General features: G+C 43.2%; 1 protein-coding gene across 3 annotated transcripts in view; it reads right to left on the reverse strand.

Annotated features, from left to right (window-relative positions):
* Positions 1-4,440: 4,440 nt before the first annotated feature.
* Positions 4,441-16,344, reverse strand: part of IL12RB2 (interleukin 12 receptor subunit beta 2) — a 76,018-nt gene continuing 64,114 nt past the window's right edge. For 2 of the 3 annotated variants that reach the window (XM_055585525.1, XM_055585524.1), the window contains 3 exons: positions 12,544-12,634; positions 9,985-10,084; positions 4,441-4,980 (listed from right to left, as the gene is read on the reverse strand). In XM_055585525.1, the coding sequence (XP_055441500.1) occupies positions 4,441-4,980; positions 9,985-10,084; positions 12,544-12,634 (731 nt within the window). The remainder of the gene's footprint in view (positions 4,981-9,984; positions 10,085-12,543; positions 12,635-16,344) is intronic. The other variant, XM_055585526.1, reaches the window with a different exon arrangement.

A 16,344-nucleotide genomic window follows, 5' to 3' on the forward strand; every position in this document is an offset into this window, starting at 1 on the left:
TAACAATAGGTTCAAAGATTTTTATGGAATCACAGGTATTGTCAACTACAGTCAGAATCCCAATTGATAAAAAATTTGTTGTGCAGTCACTTGCATAGAGAAGAATTAGAGTAGTTGAAAGTTAGGCTCTAAAACCAGACTGTGGTATCAGGTTCTAATAGTATGACTTGGGTTTAGTTAACTTGTACCATAGTTTTCTCATCTCTAAAGTGGAGAGAACACCTACCTTAAACTAGTCATGGTGAGACCTGAGTTACACCTCTTGAAAACTGCACGGACTAAGTACTGTGTTAGAGGTTGTTGATCATTATTAACAATTTCTGTAAGAATAGGAGTAAAGGCAAAAATTGGCTTGTTATATAAACTTGTATTTCAAAGATCTATTGCTTCAGTTACTACTCTTTAACATCCATCCCCTTCTAGTCAGTGCTGTGATAAAGCTTTTATTCACTTTATGATATTTATACAGTTTTAGTCTACATTGCTAGGAAAGGAGTTCCTGACTCAAATTTTACTGAATATTACCCAGCTGCCTCCAGAAAAGAGCCAACTAACAGTACTCTTAACCAGCCAATTTAATGTTTTTAATTTGGTAAGGGAAAAATGATACTTAGTTTTTATTTCTTTGATAAAACAGGTGGGGTTTTTCATGCTTATTGGGTATTTATATGAATTTTGTGAGTTGCTCACTCAGTCCATTTTTCTTTGAAGTGCTGGTGCTTTTTTCATATTGATCTGTAAGTTATCTGGCATATCTTGAAAATATTTTTATCTAACTTGGGTGTGTTTTGCAAAGTTTTTATTGGAAATTTATTCTAGTGTAGACTGATGTAAAAATATGACTTGTTTCTTCCCATCATCAATTAGCCAACTGATTAAATTCCTAATCCTTTCACCCCTCCCCCACTAGGGTGAAGAAGAGGACTTTCTGATCTCTTTATTCTAGAGTGATTAATTTGAGGGTTTACCTATTAGCCTTTCATAAGGGTGGATAATGTGAATGTCCTTGAGTCCTGCAGGCTAGAAAGAGAAGAACAGGACTAAGAAATCTTTGGAAGGCTTGAGCAGTGATACTGGGACAGATGACAACTACATCAGGTGGAAGAAAAAGAGCCTGATGGAGAAAACCAAGAATTGAGTAAGGGGTACTGACTAGAATAGAATGTGCCTAGCTTGGCATCTCTTTCACTGGTGTCTGGGCATTGGTGAGTTGCAGCTGTAGGCTATTCGTGGAAGCTGAGAAATTGGGACAGGGTGGAGGGGAAAAGGCACTAAGGGGAAAGAACTAGATAACAGCTTGGCTTTCCTATTGCCTATAAGGAAGACAGAGGCCCAGGAAATGGAGTTTCTGGCTTCTGGTAAAGAGGGTCTTTTTAATGAATAATTGAAGGTAATGATCTTTACACACAAATTGGTAGAGATGCCCATGAATTCGCTGAGAATGAACTTGAACTCTATTTGTAGTATTTAGGTCCCAGAGAATTCAGGAATTTGATAGTTTCAATAGAGCAGAGATTTCTGGGTTGGCTTTTGGGATGTGTATCAGGAATGAGGATTTAAAGTATTGCTAATTTTCCTGAGGGATGAAAGCCTGGCTATATGAATATTGGTGAGCTCTACTAGGCTTGGTAAATGAGTTAATCTGATCTAGGAATTTTACTTGTGTGTGGCCAGGAAGGAAGATTATAAAAACTATTTGGAGCAAGGGCAGAATGAGGTTACCTATCCTGTCATTTACAGAAAGAGGGCATTTTATCTGCCAGAGTGAGCAGCCAAAGGCATGCTCAAATATGTTTTTGGTAGCTTAGCAGTAAACAATCCACCTGCAATGAAGGAGACTTGCAGGAGACATGGGTTCGATCCCTGGGTTGGGAAGGTGCCCTGGAGGAGGAAATGCAGCCCACTCCAGTATTTCTGCCTGGGAGATTCCATGGACAGAGGAGCCTGGTGAGTAACAGTCCATGGGGTGGCAGAGAGTCAGACACAACTAAACAGCAACATGTATTGCAGTAGTGCTGTCAGTCAATGGTAGGGTAGAATGGGGGTTGAGAATGAAGAGGATTGCAAGCAAATGCAATTGTCTCAATAAAGAGGAAGCAGGCATAGCTGGACTGCCTTCTAGAACAGAACAAGGTGGAGGCGGTGGCAGGAGACATCTCTTACTTTATATTGATAACCTACTCTATCAATCTGATTCTCCAGCACTGTGGACCAGGCACAGTGCTGGAGAATCAGATTGCTGTGATCCCTGCCTTCAGGTTACTTACAGTCCAGTAGAGAAAAAGTGCATTGTACAAAGGGAGTGCTGAGGAGGCTTCTGCATACTTAGAAGGAGACTTTTCTTTTAAGAAAACAATTGAGGTCTGCAGTACCACCTGAGGCTTTAAGGGAAGGGAAAAGGTAGTGGTGGTGGTTTTGTTGCTAAGTCATGTCTGACTCTCTGTGACCCCATGGACTGTAGCCCGCCAGGCTCCTCTGTCCATGGGATTCTCCAGGCAAGAATACTGGAGTAAGTTGCCATTTCCTTCTCCAAGGGAAAAGGTGTGGGTGGTTAAAAAGGAGACTGGGACCTGTGTGTTGAAGCGGGAGGGGAAGAGTGGCTAAAATGGCTATTAAGTAATCAAAAGAAAGCAAATATAGGAACAGCAGGTATTGCAAGAAATAAAAGTTGGTTCTTACTCTCAAGAGGTGACAATTTGGACTGCTTCTGAGGTGGCAGCTTTGTCTGTCATGACCTATTGTAATAGTCAAACAAGGGGCTCCACAGCCTGGGTGCAGACAAGCCAGTGCTGAAGCTGCGGAGATGCAAGGAACCACGCAGTGGGGGTGCTACACAGCAGTTAAACAGAGTAGAATAGATACATAAGGAAGAAGCTTAAGCTTTTCAAATAAAGCCTGGGAGAACTATGTTAGTCTGGAATGGCAGGAGGCATGGGTGAAAAGCTAAACATGACCTAGCAGAACATTTGTATCTCAGGCCGATGGGACATACTGATCTATACATAGATGTGGTCTATAGTAGCAACTTTATATACAGTTGACCCTTAAACAGTGTGATGATTAGGGGCATCGACTCCCCTGTGCAGTTGAAAATCTGCATATAACTTTTAGTTGGCCGCCTGTAAACGCTGGACTGGAAGAAACACAAGCTGGAATCAAGATTGCCAGGAGAAATATCAATAACCTCAGATATGCAGATGACACCACCCTTATAGCAGAAAGTGAAGAGGAACTAAAAAGCCTCTTGATGAAAGTGAAAGTGGAGAGTGAAAAATTTGGCTTAAAGCTCAACATTCAGAAAACGAAGATCATGGCATGGGAAATAGATGGGGAAACAGCGGAAACAGTGTCAGACTTTATTTTTCTGGGCTCCGAAATCACTGCAGATGGTGACTGCAGCCATGAAATTAAAAGACACTTACTCCTTGGAAGGAAAGTTATGACCAATCTAGATAGCATATTCAAAAGCAGAGACATTACTTTGCCAACAAAGGTTCGTCTAGTCAAGGATACGGTTTTTCCTGTGGTCATGTATGATGTGAGAGTTGGACTGTGAAGAAGGCTGAGCGCCGAAGAATTGATGCTTTTGAACTGTGGTGTTGGAGAAGACTCTTGAGAGTTCCTTGGACTGCAAGGAGATCCAACCAGTCCATTCTGAAGGAGATCAGCCCTGGGATTTCTTTGGAAGGAATGATGCTGAAGCTGAAACTCCAGTACTTTGGCCACCTCATGCGAAGAGTTGACTCATCGGAAAAGACTTTGATGCTGGGAAGGATTGGGGGCAGGAGGATAGGCGGTACGACAGAGGATGAGATGTCTGGATGGCATCACTGACTCGATTGACATGAGTCTCAATGAACTCTGGGAGTTGGTGATGGACAGGGAGGCCTGGTGTGCTGCGATTCATGGGGTTTTGAGGAGTCAGACACGACTGAGCGACTGATCTGATCTGTGGCTCAGCATCCAACAATGGATCATGTAGTACTGTAGAATTTATTATTTTTAAAAATATGCATATAGGTGGACCCATACAGTTCAAACACATATTATTCAAGGTCAACTATAAATGGTTGTTGAATGAATGGTCCTCTGCACTGTTTGCCATTGCTAGTAAGAGTTTTGGTTTCTACTCTTGCCTTTCTCCTTTCTGGACAACATAGACAAGAAAGTTGCAAGAACCCAGATTGGAATATCTAGGTCCACACAGCAGAGGATGTAATCTTAAGGCTCTGCAGAAGGCAAGATGAGGTATCTGGATTTGATTACAGCCAACTCTCAGTTCCTGAGATTCACCCTGAGCTGGCTTACCTGCCCTCTAGCTGCACCCAGATCTGATGGGAGCACCCACAGGTAATGACCACTGGAGCAGGTGGCTGGGTAGACAGGACATGCCTTGCCGGTTGGAGGTACATCAGCTTTCCAAACTTCAAGTTTTGCCACTCAGAGCATGAGGGAGCCACACCCCATCTTTAACTGGTCCAGAGTCAACTTCTCACCACAGGAGAAGGTGAGTGGGCGAAGGGAACTTGAGGGGAAAATGGAAAGAGAGATGTGCTGAGGCAGTTCTTCCAGAGGATCAGTTATGGGAGCCTCATGTGAAGGGAGATAATCCATGTTGGAGGGTAAGTAGCCATCATGGGTAGGAAGGTAGTCCACTGGGAGGATGGTCAAGGGGCTGGCTGGGTTTCCCGGCTTTGAGTCAGGGCCCTTGCTTCCTAGAACCTTGTATAGATCCACCCCTTGTCCTGTCTCTGCTGTGAGAGCCCTTGGAGGTGGTGGGCTTGAGGCACTGTACCCTGTGTCTTCCTCAGAGGTATAGTGACCTTGGACTCCTTGTCCCTTTTCTGACCAGCTGGGGTGATGGGGAGGTCTGAAGACTGGTGTCACTCGACAAAGGACTTCGTTGATAACCAGCGGCTCAGGTTCTTCAGGAGTGGGCCAGTCTGTCAGGAGCCTATCCAAGGCCAGCTGTGTCTTTTCCTGAGAAAGGGAAAGAAGAGGCTCATATGGCTATGTTGAGTAAGTAGCCTTGACAACCAACTTGTTCAGGGTTCCAAAAGGCCCCACAGCCTGCACTACCTAGTCAGCTCAAGGCGGAACACTGTGGGCCCTTAACTTTGGGAGGTAAGAGAGGCAGTTAACATTGTTGGCGAGCTGTGGACTCCTCTCAGCTCCCAGCAGTGAGTGAGTCACTATCCCACTCAGCCGTCAGCTAGGCTGTTTCTGGTGAGTCAAACTGCACCAGCTGCTTTTCCTCTAGCATAGAAGATACAGTGGGTGCAGAGGAAAGGCTGAGCTTGCATCTGTCTGGGGAGGAGGCATGGAAGACTTTAAAAGGATGACATTAGAGCTGAATCCTGAGAGGTGTATAGTTTTTCCCAGGTAAGGAGCTGGTGGGGCAAGGAGGATTGGTCTACTCTGGAAGCTGCTAGTTCTTTCTTAGGACAGGCACACTAAGGCTTTAGAAAGAGAAGGAGGTCACATGATGAAGAGACTTTTAAGGGATACTTAAGAGTTCGGGGTTCGATACAACTGCTGAAAGGTTTTTGGCAGGGTAATATCCTTGTCAGTTCTGCTCTTAGGACTCCTCTGGAATAACTTATTTGGAAGAAGTTTTCATCCTTTCCTCACTATAGCTAATTTTGTGTGTTACTCTTCTTGCTCTTTCTCAACATCTAGTTGGTTACATCTCCTTTCCAAGCTTACTACTGATTCCTGAGTCCAAGTTTAAGCACTCTATTAACATTTCTTTTTATAGGCATTATTGGGCTCTCCCCATACTTGAAACTTTCTTTTATGCTGCCTGCTTGATTTATCTGAAGCAGAGCTCCAAAGCCCACTTTCAGGAAGCCCCTAGTGACTGTTCCCCACACTGGATTCCTACAACAGCAAAGAAGCCAGCTGTTGGGTTCTCGGCACAAGATGCTTTATACTGTTACTAAAAAAAAAAAAAGGCATAACCCACCCCTACCCCCACCCCAAAACATGTCTGTCAGCTGCAAGCAGGGACCAGATCTTATAGGAGGAGGATAATAAAATTAGCCTTTGTCTAGGGCAAATCCTGAGGTCTAATCCCAGCTCTGAGAATCCACAGCTTGGGAAAACTCAATACACCTCTCTGGCCTTTGAATCACTTATCTGTAAGATGCCAAGCTGTGCGAGAATGGTATGATCTATACTGGTCACTGATGTCCCCTCCCTTGCCTCGAGCATGGCAAGTGTCCCCAAAGTGAGTAACAATGCTGTCTCAGGGTAGACTTCTACAACGGGCCCTGAGCAGCCATTGGGTAGGTGTGTACTTTTCTTTCCAGAGCCTGTCTTTTCCTATCGCTAAGCAAACTAGCCCTGGCACATTGGTCTAGCTTGGAACATGGCTGGCAGCTGCCAAAACACTGTAACCACCGCTATGGAAGGATCACAGAGAGTGAGGATCACTTTGTATTCATAAGGCAAGGCTCTGCCTTTTGACAGTTCTGGCAGTACCAACAGAGGCTGTACCTCAGAACTTTTACAAAGCAGGCCCCCTGGCTGACAAGTCCCGGGGCAAGGCCTCTTGGACCAGTAATAACTCAGGTATATCATAGGAACTATTTTAAGCTTTTACAAGCTCAAAATGGATAACATCCCAGTATTCCCTTTATGCTTGGGCCTTTTCCTCTTGAGTTTTAAGACCATGTCTTTTTGGCCACATTTTACGAAATGGTAGGAGGCTTACCTGTGTGGCTCAGATGGTAAAGAATCTGCCTACAATGCAGGAAACCTGGGTTCAATCCCTGAGTGGGGAAGATCCCCTGGAGAAGGGCATGGCAATCCATTCTAGTATTCTTGCCTGGAGAACCCCATGGACAGGCTACAGTCCATGGGGTTGCAAAGGGTCAGACATGACTAAGCAACTGATACTTTCACTTTCAGGGGAATGTAAAGTCTGATAACTCAAAGCACATTTTGTTTGAGGTAAAAGACTATGGTTTCTGATATCTGTCCCAGCCTGTCACCAGGAGAGCAGTTTGGGCCTTTAAAAATAGTCTACCCCTGCAAGGGTTTGGTGACATGGGGTTCTGAGGCTGCCACAAGGCAATGGCATGTTTGGTTTTTTTTTAATTTTCTAATTTATTGGGTTTTTTTTTTTTTTTTTTTTGCAAAAGAAATATAGGGACATAGTCTTGTAAATTTTTTTCTGTTCAAAGAGAATTTGTAATAAAAATTAAGTGGCCTTCATGCCTTCAACCGCCTCCCCAAAGACAACCACCACTACCAGTTTCATATTTAGGCTTCCAGAAATATCCTGTGCACATGTTGGAGAGTGTGTGTGTATGTGTGTGTGTGTATAATCATCTTCCTTTTATACAAATGAGAATCCACTTTAGACAATTAATACAAACTGCTTTTTTTCACCTTTAAATATACTAGAGATTTAGATACATGGAGAAGGAAATGGCAACCCACTCCAGTGTTCTTGCCTGGAGAATCCCAGGGACGGGGGAGCCTGGTGGGCTGCCATCTCTGGGGTCGCACAGAGTCGGACATGACTGAAGTGACTTAGCAGCAGCAGCAGCAGATCTCAGTTTTGTTCTTAGTAGTTTCATAACCTTACTGTACAGATATACCCAAATGTTTAACCTGGCCCCCTGGTGGCAGGTTACATTATGTAATGCTTGGCTTCTATTTATAACGCTGCAATGAAAATACTCATAGTGTACAACTTCGGGCATGTGTGTGGCAATTTCTGTTATTGTTTACCTGTGTTACTTTCTCTAACCCTTTGTTTATCTCAGCACCTCTTCTTCTAAGCTTTTTATGGGCTCTTCAGTGGCTCTGTATGCCTCTGTGTCCCCTCACACCCAGGCAGTGGCAAATAGAGACCATGACACCAAAGCCGCCAGCATGGGAGCCAGGTGTCCGTGACTGACCCAGAGCTGCTCCCCACTGTGCTATTTCAGGCTTTCAGGACATGGGACTATGGCATCTCAGCATTGGAAGAGAAAGACCTTAGAGCTCAGCTAATTCAACTCCTGGTACCTGAATCCCCTCTAATACTAGCAATGGCATCCTTATTGAGTACATTCCCATAGGTCATTACAATATTGCCTCCAAGTGAGGGTCCAGTGTGGGAACACCTCTTGAGTTAGTCTTTTCAGCTCAGAGGCGCTGACTGCTGGCAACACCTCCCTCACCCTGTGCTGAAGATCTTTTAGAACATTTAAAAGTATAATGGCAGACAGCACATCCTACTTATATGTGAACCCAGGATCCACCTACTAGTCGACTAACACTGGACAAGTGACTGAGTCCTCTGTGCCTCAGCTTCCTTATTTGAGAAATGGGGATGATAACATTATAACCTCATAAAGCTGTTGTACAGGTTAGATGTTAATACATGAAAATTTTTTACTGGACAAGTTACTGAGTCCTTTGTGCCTCAGCTTCCTTATTTGAGAAATGGGGACAATAACATTATAACCTCATAAAGCTGTTGTACAGGTTAGATATTAATACATGAAAATTTTTTTACAGTGCCTGGCATAGAGAATGTACATTATATTTTATATGTAAACATATTGTTGTGTAATATTGTTACATATCATAATATACTATATAATTATACATTATAAATACTCAAATATACATCATATACATGCATACATACATATATTGTTATTATTATACTGTTCTTGCTACTGTAACTTAACAGGGACAAAACTCCTCAACAGAGAAAGAAGTCTTAAAGAATAAATCTTCCTGAGAAGAAAATGAATGATCTTTGCCTTGTATGATCCATGTGCTTTATATGGCATCTGATTTAGTCTTCACAACAATATATATGAGAGATATTGTCAACTCCTGTTTTATGGAGGGTGAAACTAGGGCTCATGTCATCAGACAAGCTCCTCAAGGATCACTGACATAGTAAGTGGCGGAGGTGGCCTTATTTCAAAGGCATTAAACTGTGGTGACTTAAATTCCTACTAAGGCAGACATAGCGGGACCAGCTCTTTCCCTGAGGAGCAGCTGGTACCACTGTCTTTTGGCCTGAGAAAGGGTGTGGATGAGAGAATGCATGGGTGACTGAACAGGAAGAGTCTTAGAGGAACCGGGCTCTAAGACGTGAGAGTGTGGGGCTGCTAAGGCCCCAGGTGATGGGAAGAACATACCCCCCCTACCCCCGCCCCCGTTCCCCTTTATTTCCCTTCAGTGCATATTCTGGCTCCGCATTCAGATGCCTTCAACTTCAAGGTCCTTGGCCAGAGACCTCTCACCCGCTGTGAGCTGCTTTCCCCTCCTGGGACTGTGTGGCAGCAGGTCCCTGCATGTCCTCTACTCCCAGCACTCTCCTGTGCTAGCTGAGCAACCTCTCCTGCCTTAAAACCTTTTCCTTGCACAATGGAATGACTTACTGGCTTCCTGCCAAGACCAAAATAGTCTGGGCTCTATCTGTTCTAAGCTCACAAAGGACTGGGAGCATCGCAGTAAAAGCTTCAGTGCTCTTGAATTTGGATGAGCCAACGCTCACCAAATACACTTGCTTTTTAAATCTTTTTTTGAAGTAAGCTGAGGTGAGGAGGGGAACATAATGCACAGATAGGAATGGAAAGCTTTGGATTTTTAGTCTTGGTCATAAGCTTCAGGGGCTTTCCAGGTGGCTCAGTGATAAAAGAATCCGCCTGACAATGCAGGAGATGTGGTTTGATCCCTGGGTTGGAAAGATCCCCCGGAGTAGGAAATTTCCAACATTCCTGCCTAGAAAATCCCATGAACAGAGGAGCCTGGCAGGCTGCAGTCCATGGAGTTGCAGAAAGTTGGACACGACTGAATGAGCATGCACACATAAGCTTCAGAAAATTACTATGCGTGGGGGTGATGACTCAGCTGGTAACCTGGTATGATAGGCAGCTTATTCACAGGATCTAAGCACCTAGGTTTCCCTGTAGCTACAATGGGAGACTTAGCACCCCATCAACTGACCACCATGGCTTTACACCTTACCTCCACAATAGGATATTTCTTGGCCCAAGTGCTATTTGCTGGATCTGGAATTTCTTTGCTACACCACTGAGGTCTGAGGGCCAAAAGGAGAACAAATACCCTGCAGGAAAAGACAACATGACATCTGGTTAAGTGTGCACACAGTGGCATGGGACACAGGTTCTTAGTGAAGTGATTTCAGTGCAGGATTATGCAAATGAATAAAATGTAAATACTGCAGGAGAAAGATGTTGCCTCACCTAAGGCTGGACTAGTTTTCTATGAAGTCTGGACAGATGATAAAGCTCATGCCACAACCACTTAGGGTTTGCTAAATAAACTATGGAACTTTCCCTCAGTATGATGTTTAGCTATCACTGAGCAGCCAAGTACTCATTCAACAGACACTGACTGAATCCCTAATGCATGACCAGCACAGTGCCACATGCTGCATGGATAAAACAGCAAATAAGAGGACATGGTCAATACCCTTGGGGAGATTACTATTTAGTAAATTAGAATGTTTATAAAGAGCTTGTAATGGGAAATAAACTGTTTTGCTAAAAGTAAATAAAGAGTAAAACAGGATACAAGTGGCATAAACAGCTTGGACATAACCAAGCTTAAAAAAAAAAAAAAAAAGCCAAGAAAAAAATACCATATGGAAATATCCAACAGTAGTTGTATTTGGTGATCAGAAGGTCTTTTATTTCTTTCCACATCTCTGGGTTTTTGAAGATACTTTAAAATGAGTTTATGATGTGGAAGAAAAAAAATCCAAAAAGTGTTTCTTACATGCACATGACTTAACTATTTCGCCTTTTTTTTTTTTAATTCAAGAGCAATATGAAGCAGTTTTAAAGATGTGGCTTTAATAAACTTTGTTTAATAAGAAAAGTGAGCTGCTGCGATGTATTTAGCCCTTTGAAATGAGATGAGGCCATGTGACTAGGTTTTTTTCCCCCAAAGAAATGTGAGCAAAGGTTCCTGTGACCTAGTATAGATCATGCAGATGAGGAAAGTACCCAAAGGATTGTGGGCCAATAAAATGGAAGACAACTGGATCCCTAAATGGCTGTGTGGAGCAGAGCTGATGACCAATCAGATGACACACCTTAGAATTATATGGGAGAAAAATTAGCTATTTTATTAAAGCCACTATATTTGGAGGTTCTTTTATTTATTTATTTTTTAACAGCAGATGCCTCCACCCTAACTGATACTATTTCCCTCAGGAGGATGCATGGGATTCTAGTTGACTCTTTGAGTTCAACTTTTTCAAAGTCTACCTAAAAAGAGCTCTGCTTTGAAATATGTATCACATATGAGAGAGCTTTAATAAATGGAAGGCCTTTCAAACAAGTTCAATGGCCAGTAGAAAATGACTTTTCTACTGTAGTTTTACTTTACATCTTCTACTTTACACAACATCTGAAGAAAACTATTGAATAACTAATTCATTTAAAAAATTCTCCATACCAAGTGGTACATGTTTAAAGAAATTTTAGAAACTATAGTTAAACAGAACTAAGATCACCTATGATTCTATCCCCCTGTTATAACCACCATTAATGTTTTAGTGTATATCCTTGGGGAGGAGTATATTAACTGTCATCCAGTACACGTTTTCCCCTCTTTCTTGGAAGGGGACCCTGATTTACTGGGACAACAAGAAGCCCAGCTAAAAAGTCACAGTTTTAAGCATCTCTTGCCTCATCAACTTCTGGCCAATGAGATGTAACAAAAAGTGTCACGTGTGACTTCTTCACATGAAGACTCCTGAAGAGGTAGGTACGGGCACTTCCTTCTCCCTGGAGCTGTAGAATGTAGGCCCAATGGCCACAGTCCCTGCAGCCACTGGGCCCTGAGGTGAACTTCATGAGGGCCTCATGAGGACCACGAGGAGAGAAGCCAAGGTCGGGACAGCACAGCAGAAAAAGGAGCCTAGGTCCCTGATGACCAGGGAGCTCCTACACCAGTCGTTACCTGAGTTTACTTCCTTTACCTGAGTGAGAAGCTTAGCTCATCTGTCATACTATTTTGGCTTTTTAAGTTATATACAACCAAATCTAATGCTCACTAATACATCTCACATGTCTGTGTGCATGTGTATATGCACTATTTTTTTTAAAATGAAAGTACATTTTGTTTTACAACCTGCTTTTTAAAATGCCATATAGCAAATATTCATATGATTCATAATCTTTAATGAATGCATAGTATGCTATACGGCATAAAATATATTGTGATTTATTTATCCAATTCCATGTTGTCAGGCATTTAGTTTGCTTCCAATTGTTCTCCTTTTATGAATAACACTTCAGTGAACCTATTTGCCACTAAATATCTGTATATACCTATGATATACTCAGAATAAATTTCTAGTTAGAATTGTTAGGGGAAAGGTTTAATATTTTAAAAAGTTAAACATATACTGTCACTCTAAAAAGCTGAATATACTTAGTCTGCTACCAACAATGTATGAGAAAACCATTTTTTTGACCCATAGCAGCAACAGCTATTATATGAAACAAACAAACAAACAACTTTTACCAAAGTTGGCAGGTGTAATGAACTTACTTTTGTCGGAAGCAACGCATTGAGAGAACGCCTACCATGATGACAGCCATGCAGATACTTGGTGCCACAAATGTGCTCCAATTGGCTTTACCTGCAGCAAAAAGTGGAGAAGGCAATGGCAACCCACTCCAGTGTTCTTGCCTGCAGAGTCCCAGGGATGGGGGAGCCTGCTGGGCTGCTGTCTATGGGGTCGCACTGAGTCGGACACGACTGAAGCGACTTAGCAGCAGCAGCAAAAAGTGAGCAAACCCTGTGACTGAGTTTAGAATGAGTTTAGAAATGTCCTCAGTGAACATTTCTAAATACTGACTGTGGGATCTCCCCAGTGGTCCAGTGGCTCGGAGACTCCGTGCTTCCAGTGCAGGGGGCCTACTCGATCACTCTTCAGGGTACTGGATCCCACATGCTGCAACTAAGAGTTCACATGCCACAACTAAAGATCTTGCATGCTGCAATTAGGACCCAGCATAGCTAAGTAAATGAGTAAATAAATAAATACTGACAGTTGTGTGAACTCCCTGGGCTTTATAGCTCCTGCGTATCTGGACTCAGGAACAAGGCTGACTCACTTTTGCCCATTCAGGGAGAAAGGGCACAAAGGGGCCAATTCTATGGTTCTAACAGAGGAGCTCCAATCCTACAAGGGCTCCTTCCTCTACTAGGGGCAGAGGGAAAGGGAGTGTGGTATACAAAGCACTGGCTGTGACCTGGAAGCCCTGGAGTCTGGTCCTGGCTCTGCCACTGGCTGATGTGTGGACCTCAGATAATTGATCTATAAATGGTGAATGATAAAATCTACCTTACAGGTTGTTGTGAATATTAGAGATGGTGTATTTAAAGCACAGAGCCATTTATCTGAACATAGAAGGCCTCAAGAAATGGTAGCTATTAATTTTACCAAGCCACTGAATAAGCCTTCTAACTTGGGTCTTTGAAATTGTTCTGATTCCTTCCTTTAAACAATATTTCACTATGTATTGGAATTTTATATTAATTCATCCAACATTTATTCAGTATAAACCAAGTAACAGGACAGGTTAAATGCTGGATACACAGATGAATAGGCCATGGGCTTTGCAAAAAGTCATGAAGATAGTCCACATGACAGATGTATAAACATGTAAACAGTAAGCCATGATGCCATGGGATACATGTTAAAACAGCATATATGAGTCCCTGTTGCAGAAAACAACATGGGAAATGGTTTCATGAGCAGCTCAGGAAGGTTTCCCCAAGGGCAGGATGTCAAAAGTTTAGAGCTGGATGCCTAGAAGTCAGCTATGCGGACAAGCTAGGGAAGTGCAGACAGACTAGCAGACTAGGCATGGAAGGAGGAAGCAGAGAGTGCTTCAGCAACCACAGATAGTCTGGTCTTGCTTTCTAGTACAAATGATGAGTGCGTGGCAGAGGATGGAGCTCGACAGGTGAATGGGACCAGGTCATGCAGCGACTGGTAACAAAGCAGTTTGAATTCTAGCTTGAAAGTCCTTGGGAGACATGGATGGGTTGCAACAGAAGGTAGAACACCAGCAACAGGGATCTTGTAGAAAGATTCTTCTTTTGAGAGAGGGAAGAACAGGTTGGGGTGGGGAGGGCGTGCAGGGGGCACTAGCGGCCAGAGACCTGCTACTCCCATGAGAAGGGTTGTTCCTAGGGCTGAATAGGGGAATTAACGCTGGCAGCCTTGTTACCACCCCACACAACTGGCACAGTCTGACATTTCTTTAGCATCTGCTTTGCTTTCTGGGCAGATGGGACAAGTCTGGAGTACCAGAAGCAGAAAGATGCTGAGTCCTTAATCCAATTAACTGCTCACAAGTTGACTTTCATGGGAGTGCTGGGAGATGAGTTGTCAGTTTTTCCAGTGGAGAAGTATCTAGCATAGGGTCCTGAATGATTAACTTGGTAGTCCTTGTCACAAACAAGAATAGCTTGTCTTATGCTTGGAGCAGATGTAAAAGGCACTGCCAGAGAGAACAGTGTAACTTAGCTGGTAGGAGAGAAACCCATGTTAGCTGGGCCACTTCGTCACATATTCAAATTCAACTTAAACTCAAATCTGAGTCTGATTTGCAGTTCTTGCACTTGCCACCTCTATGACCCTGGGTCATCGCTCTGTACCTCATACCTATAAAAAGACGCCCTAGGCCCTCATTCCTGCATTCATTTCCTATGGAGTGGTTGGCAGTGTGCCTGCTATAGGCATGTGACACAGCTGCAGTCAGGATCAAATGAGTGAGAGTATGTGTCACATGGGTTGGATCGTGTCCTCCCACCCTGAAATTCATATGTGGAAGTTTTAACTTCCAATTCCTCAAAAAGTGACCTTATTTGGAAATAGGGTCATTGCAAAGGCTATTAGTTAAGATAAGGTCGGACTGGAGTAGTTTAGTTCAATTCAGTTCAGTTGCTCAGTTGTGTCCAGCTCTTTGTGACCCCATGGACTGCAGCATGCCAGGCCTCCCTGTCCATCACCAACTCCCAGAATTTACTCAAACTCATGTCCATTGAATCGGTGATTCCATCCAACCATCTCATCCTCTGTCATCCCCTTCTCCTCCTGCCCTCAAGCTTTCCCAGCATCAGGGTCTTTTCAGATGAGTCAGTTCTTCACATCAGGTGGCCAAAGTGTTGGTGTTTCAGCTCATCATCAGTCCTTCCAATGAATGTTCAGGACTGATTTCCTTTAGGATGGGCTGATTGGATCTCCTTGCAGTCCAAGGGGTTCTCAAGACTTCTCCAAAACCACAGTTTAAAAGAATCAATTCTTTGGCATTCAGCTTTCTTTATAGTCCAACTCTCACATCCATACATGACTATTGGAAAAACCATAGCCTTGACTGGACAGACCTTTGTTGGCAAAATAATATCTCTGCTTTTTAATATGCCATCTAGGTTGGTCATAACTTTTCTTCCAAGGAATAAGCATCTTTTAATTTAATGGCTGCAGTTACCATCTGCAGTGATTTTGGAGCCCACCAAAATAAAGCCTGTCACTGTTTCCACTGCTTCCCCATCTATTTGCCATGAAGTGATGGGACCAGATGCCTTGATCTTAGTTTTCTAAATGCTGAGCTTTAAGCCAACTTTTTCACTCTCTTCTTCACTCACTCACTTCACTTCACTTTCATAAAGAGGCTCTTTAGTTCTTTCCTTTCTGCCATAAAGGTGGTGTCATCTGCATATCTGAGGTTATTGATATTTCTCCCGGCAATCTGGATTCCAGCTTGTGCTTCATCCAGCTCAGCGTTTCTCATTATGTACTCTGCATTTAAGTTAAATAAACAGGGTGACAATATACGGCCTTGATGTACTCCTTTCCCTATTTGGAACTAGATGAAAATGATCTTCACGACCCAGATAATCATGATGGTATGATCACTCACCTAGAGCCAGACATCCTATGTGAAGTCAAGTAGGAAGCATCACTATGAACAAAGCTAGTGGAGGTGATGGAATTCCAGTTAAGCTATTTCAAATCCTAAAAGATGATGCTGTGAAAGTGCTGCACTCAATATGCCGGCAAATTTGGAAAACTCAGCAGTGGCCACAGGACTGGAAAAGGATTCATTCCAATCCCAAAGAAAGGCAAAGCCAAAGAATGTGCAAACTACTGCACAGTTGCACTCATCTCACACGCTAGTAAAGTAATGCTCAAAATTCTCCAAGCCAGGCTTCAACAGTACATGAACCATAACTTCCAGATGTTCAAGCTGGTTTTAGAAAAGGCAGAGGAACCAGGAGCCAGAGATTGGCCCCAGATGTGAGATGAGAGCTGTGGGACAGATTCTCTCACAGCCC

Source organism: Bubalus kerabau, chromosome 6, assembly GCF_029407905.1.
Source record: "Bubalus kerabau isolate K-KA32 ecotype Philippines breed swamp buffalo chromosome 6, PCC_UOA_SB_1v2, whole genome shotgun sequence".
Taxonomy (NCBI): Eukaryota; Metazoa; Chordata; class Mammalia; order Artiodactyla; family Bovidae; genus Bubalus; species Bubalus kerabau.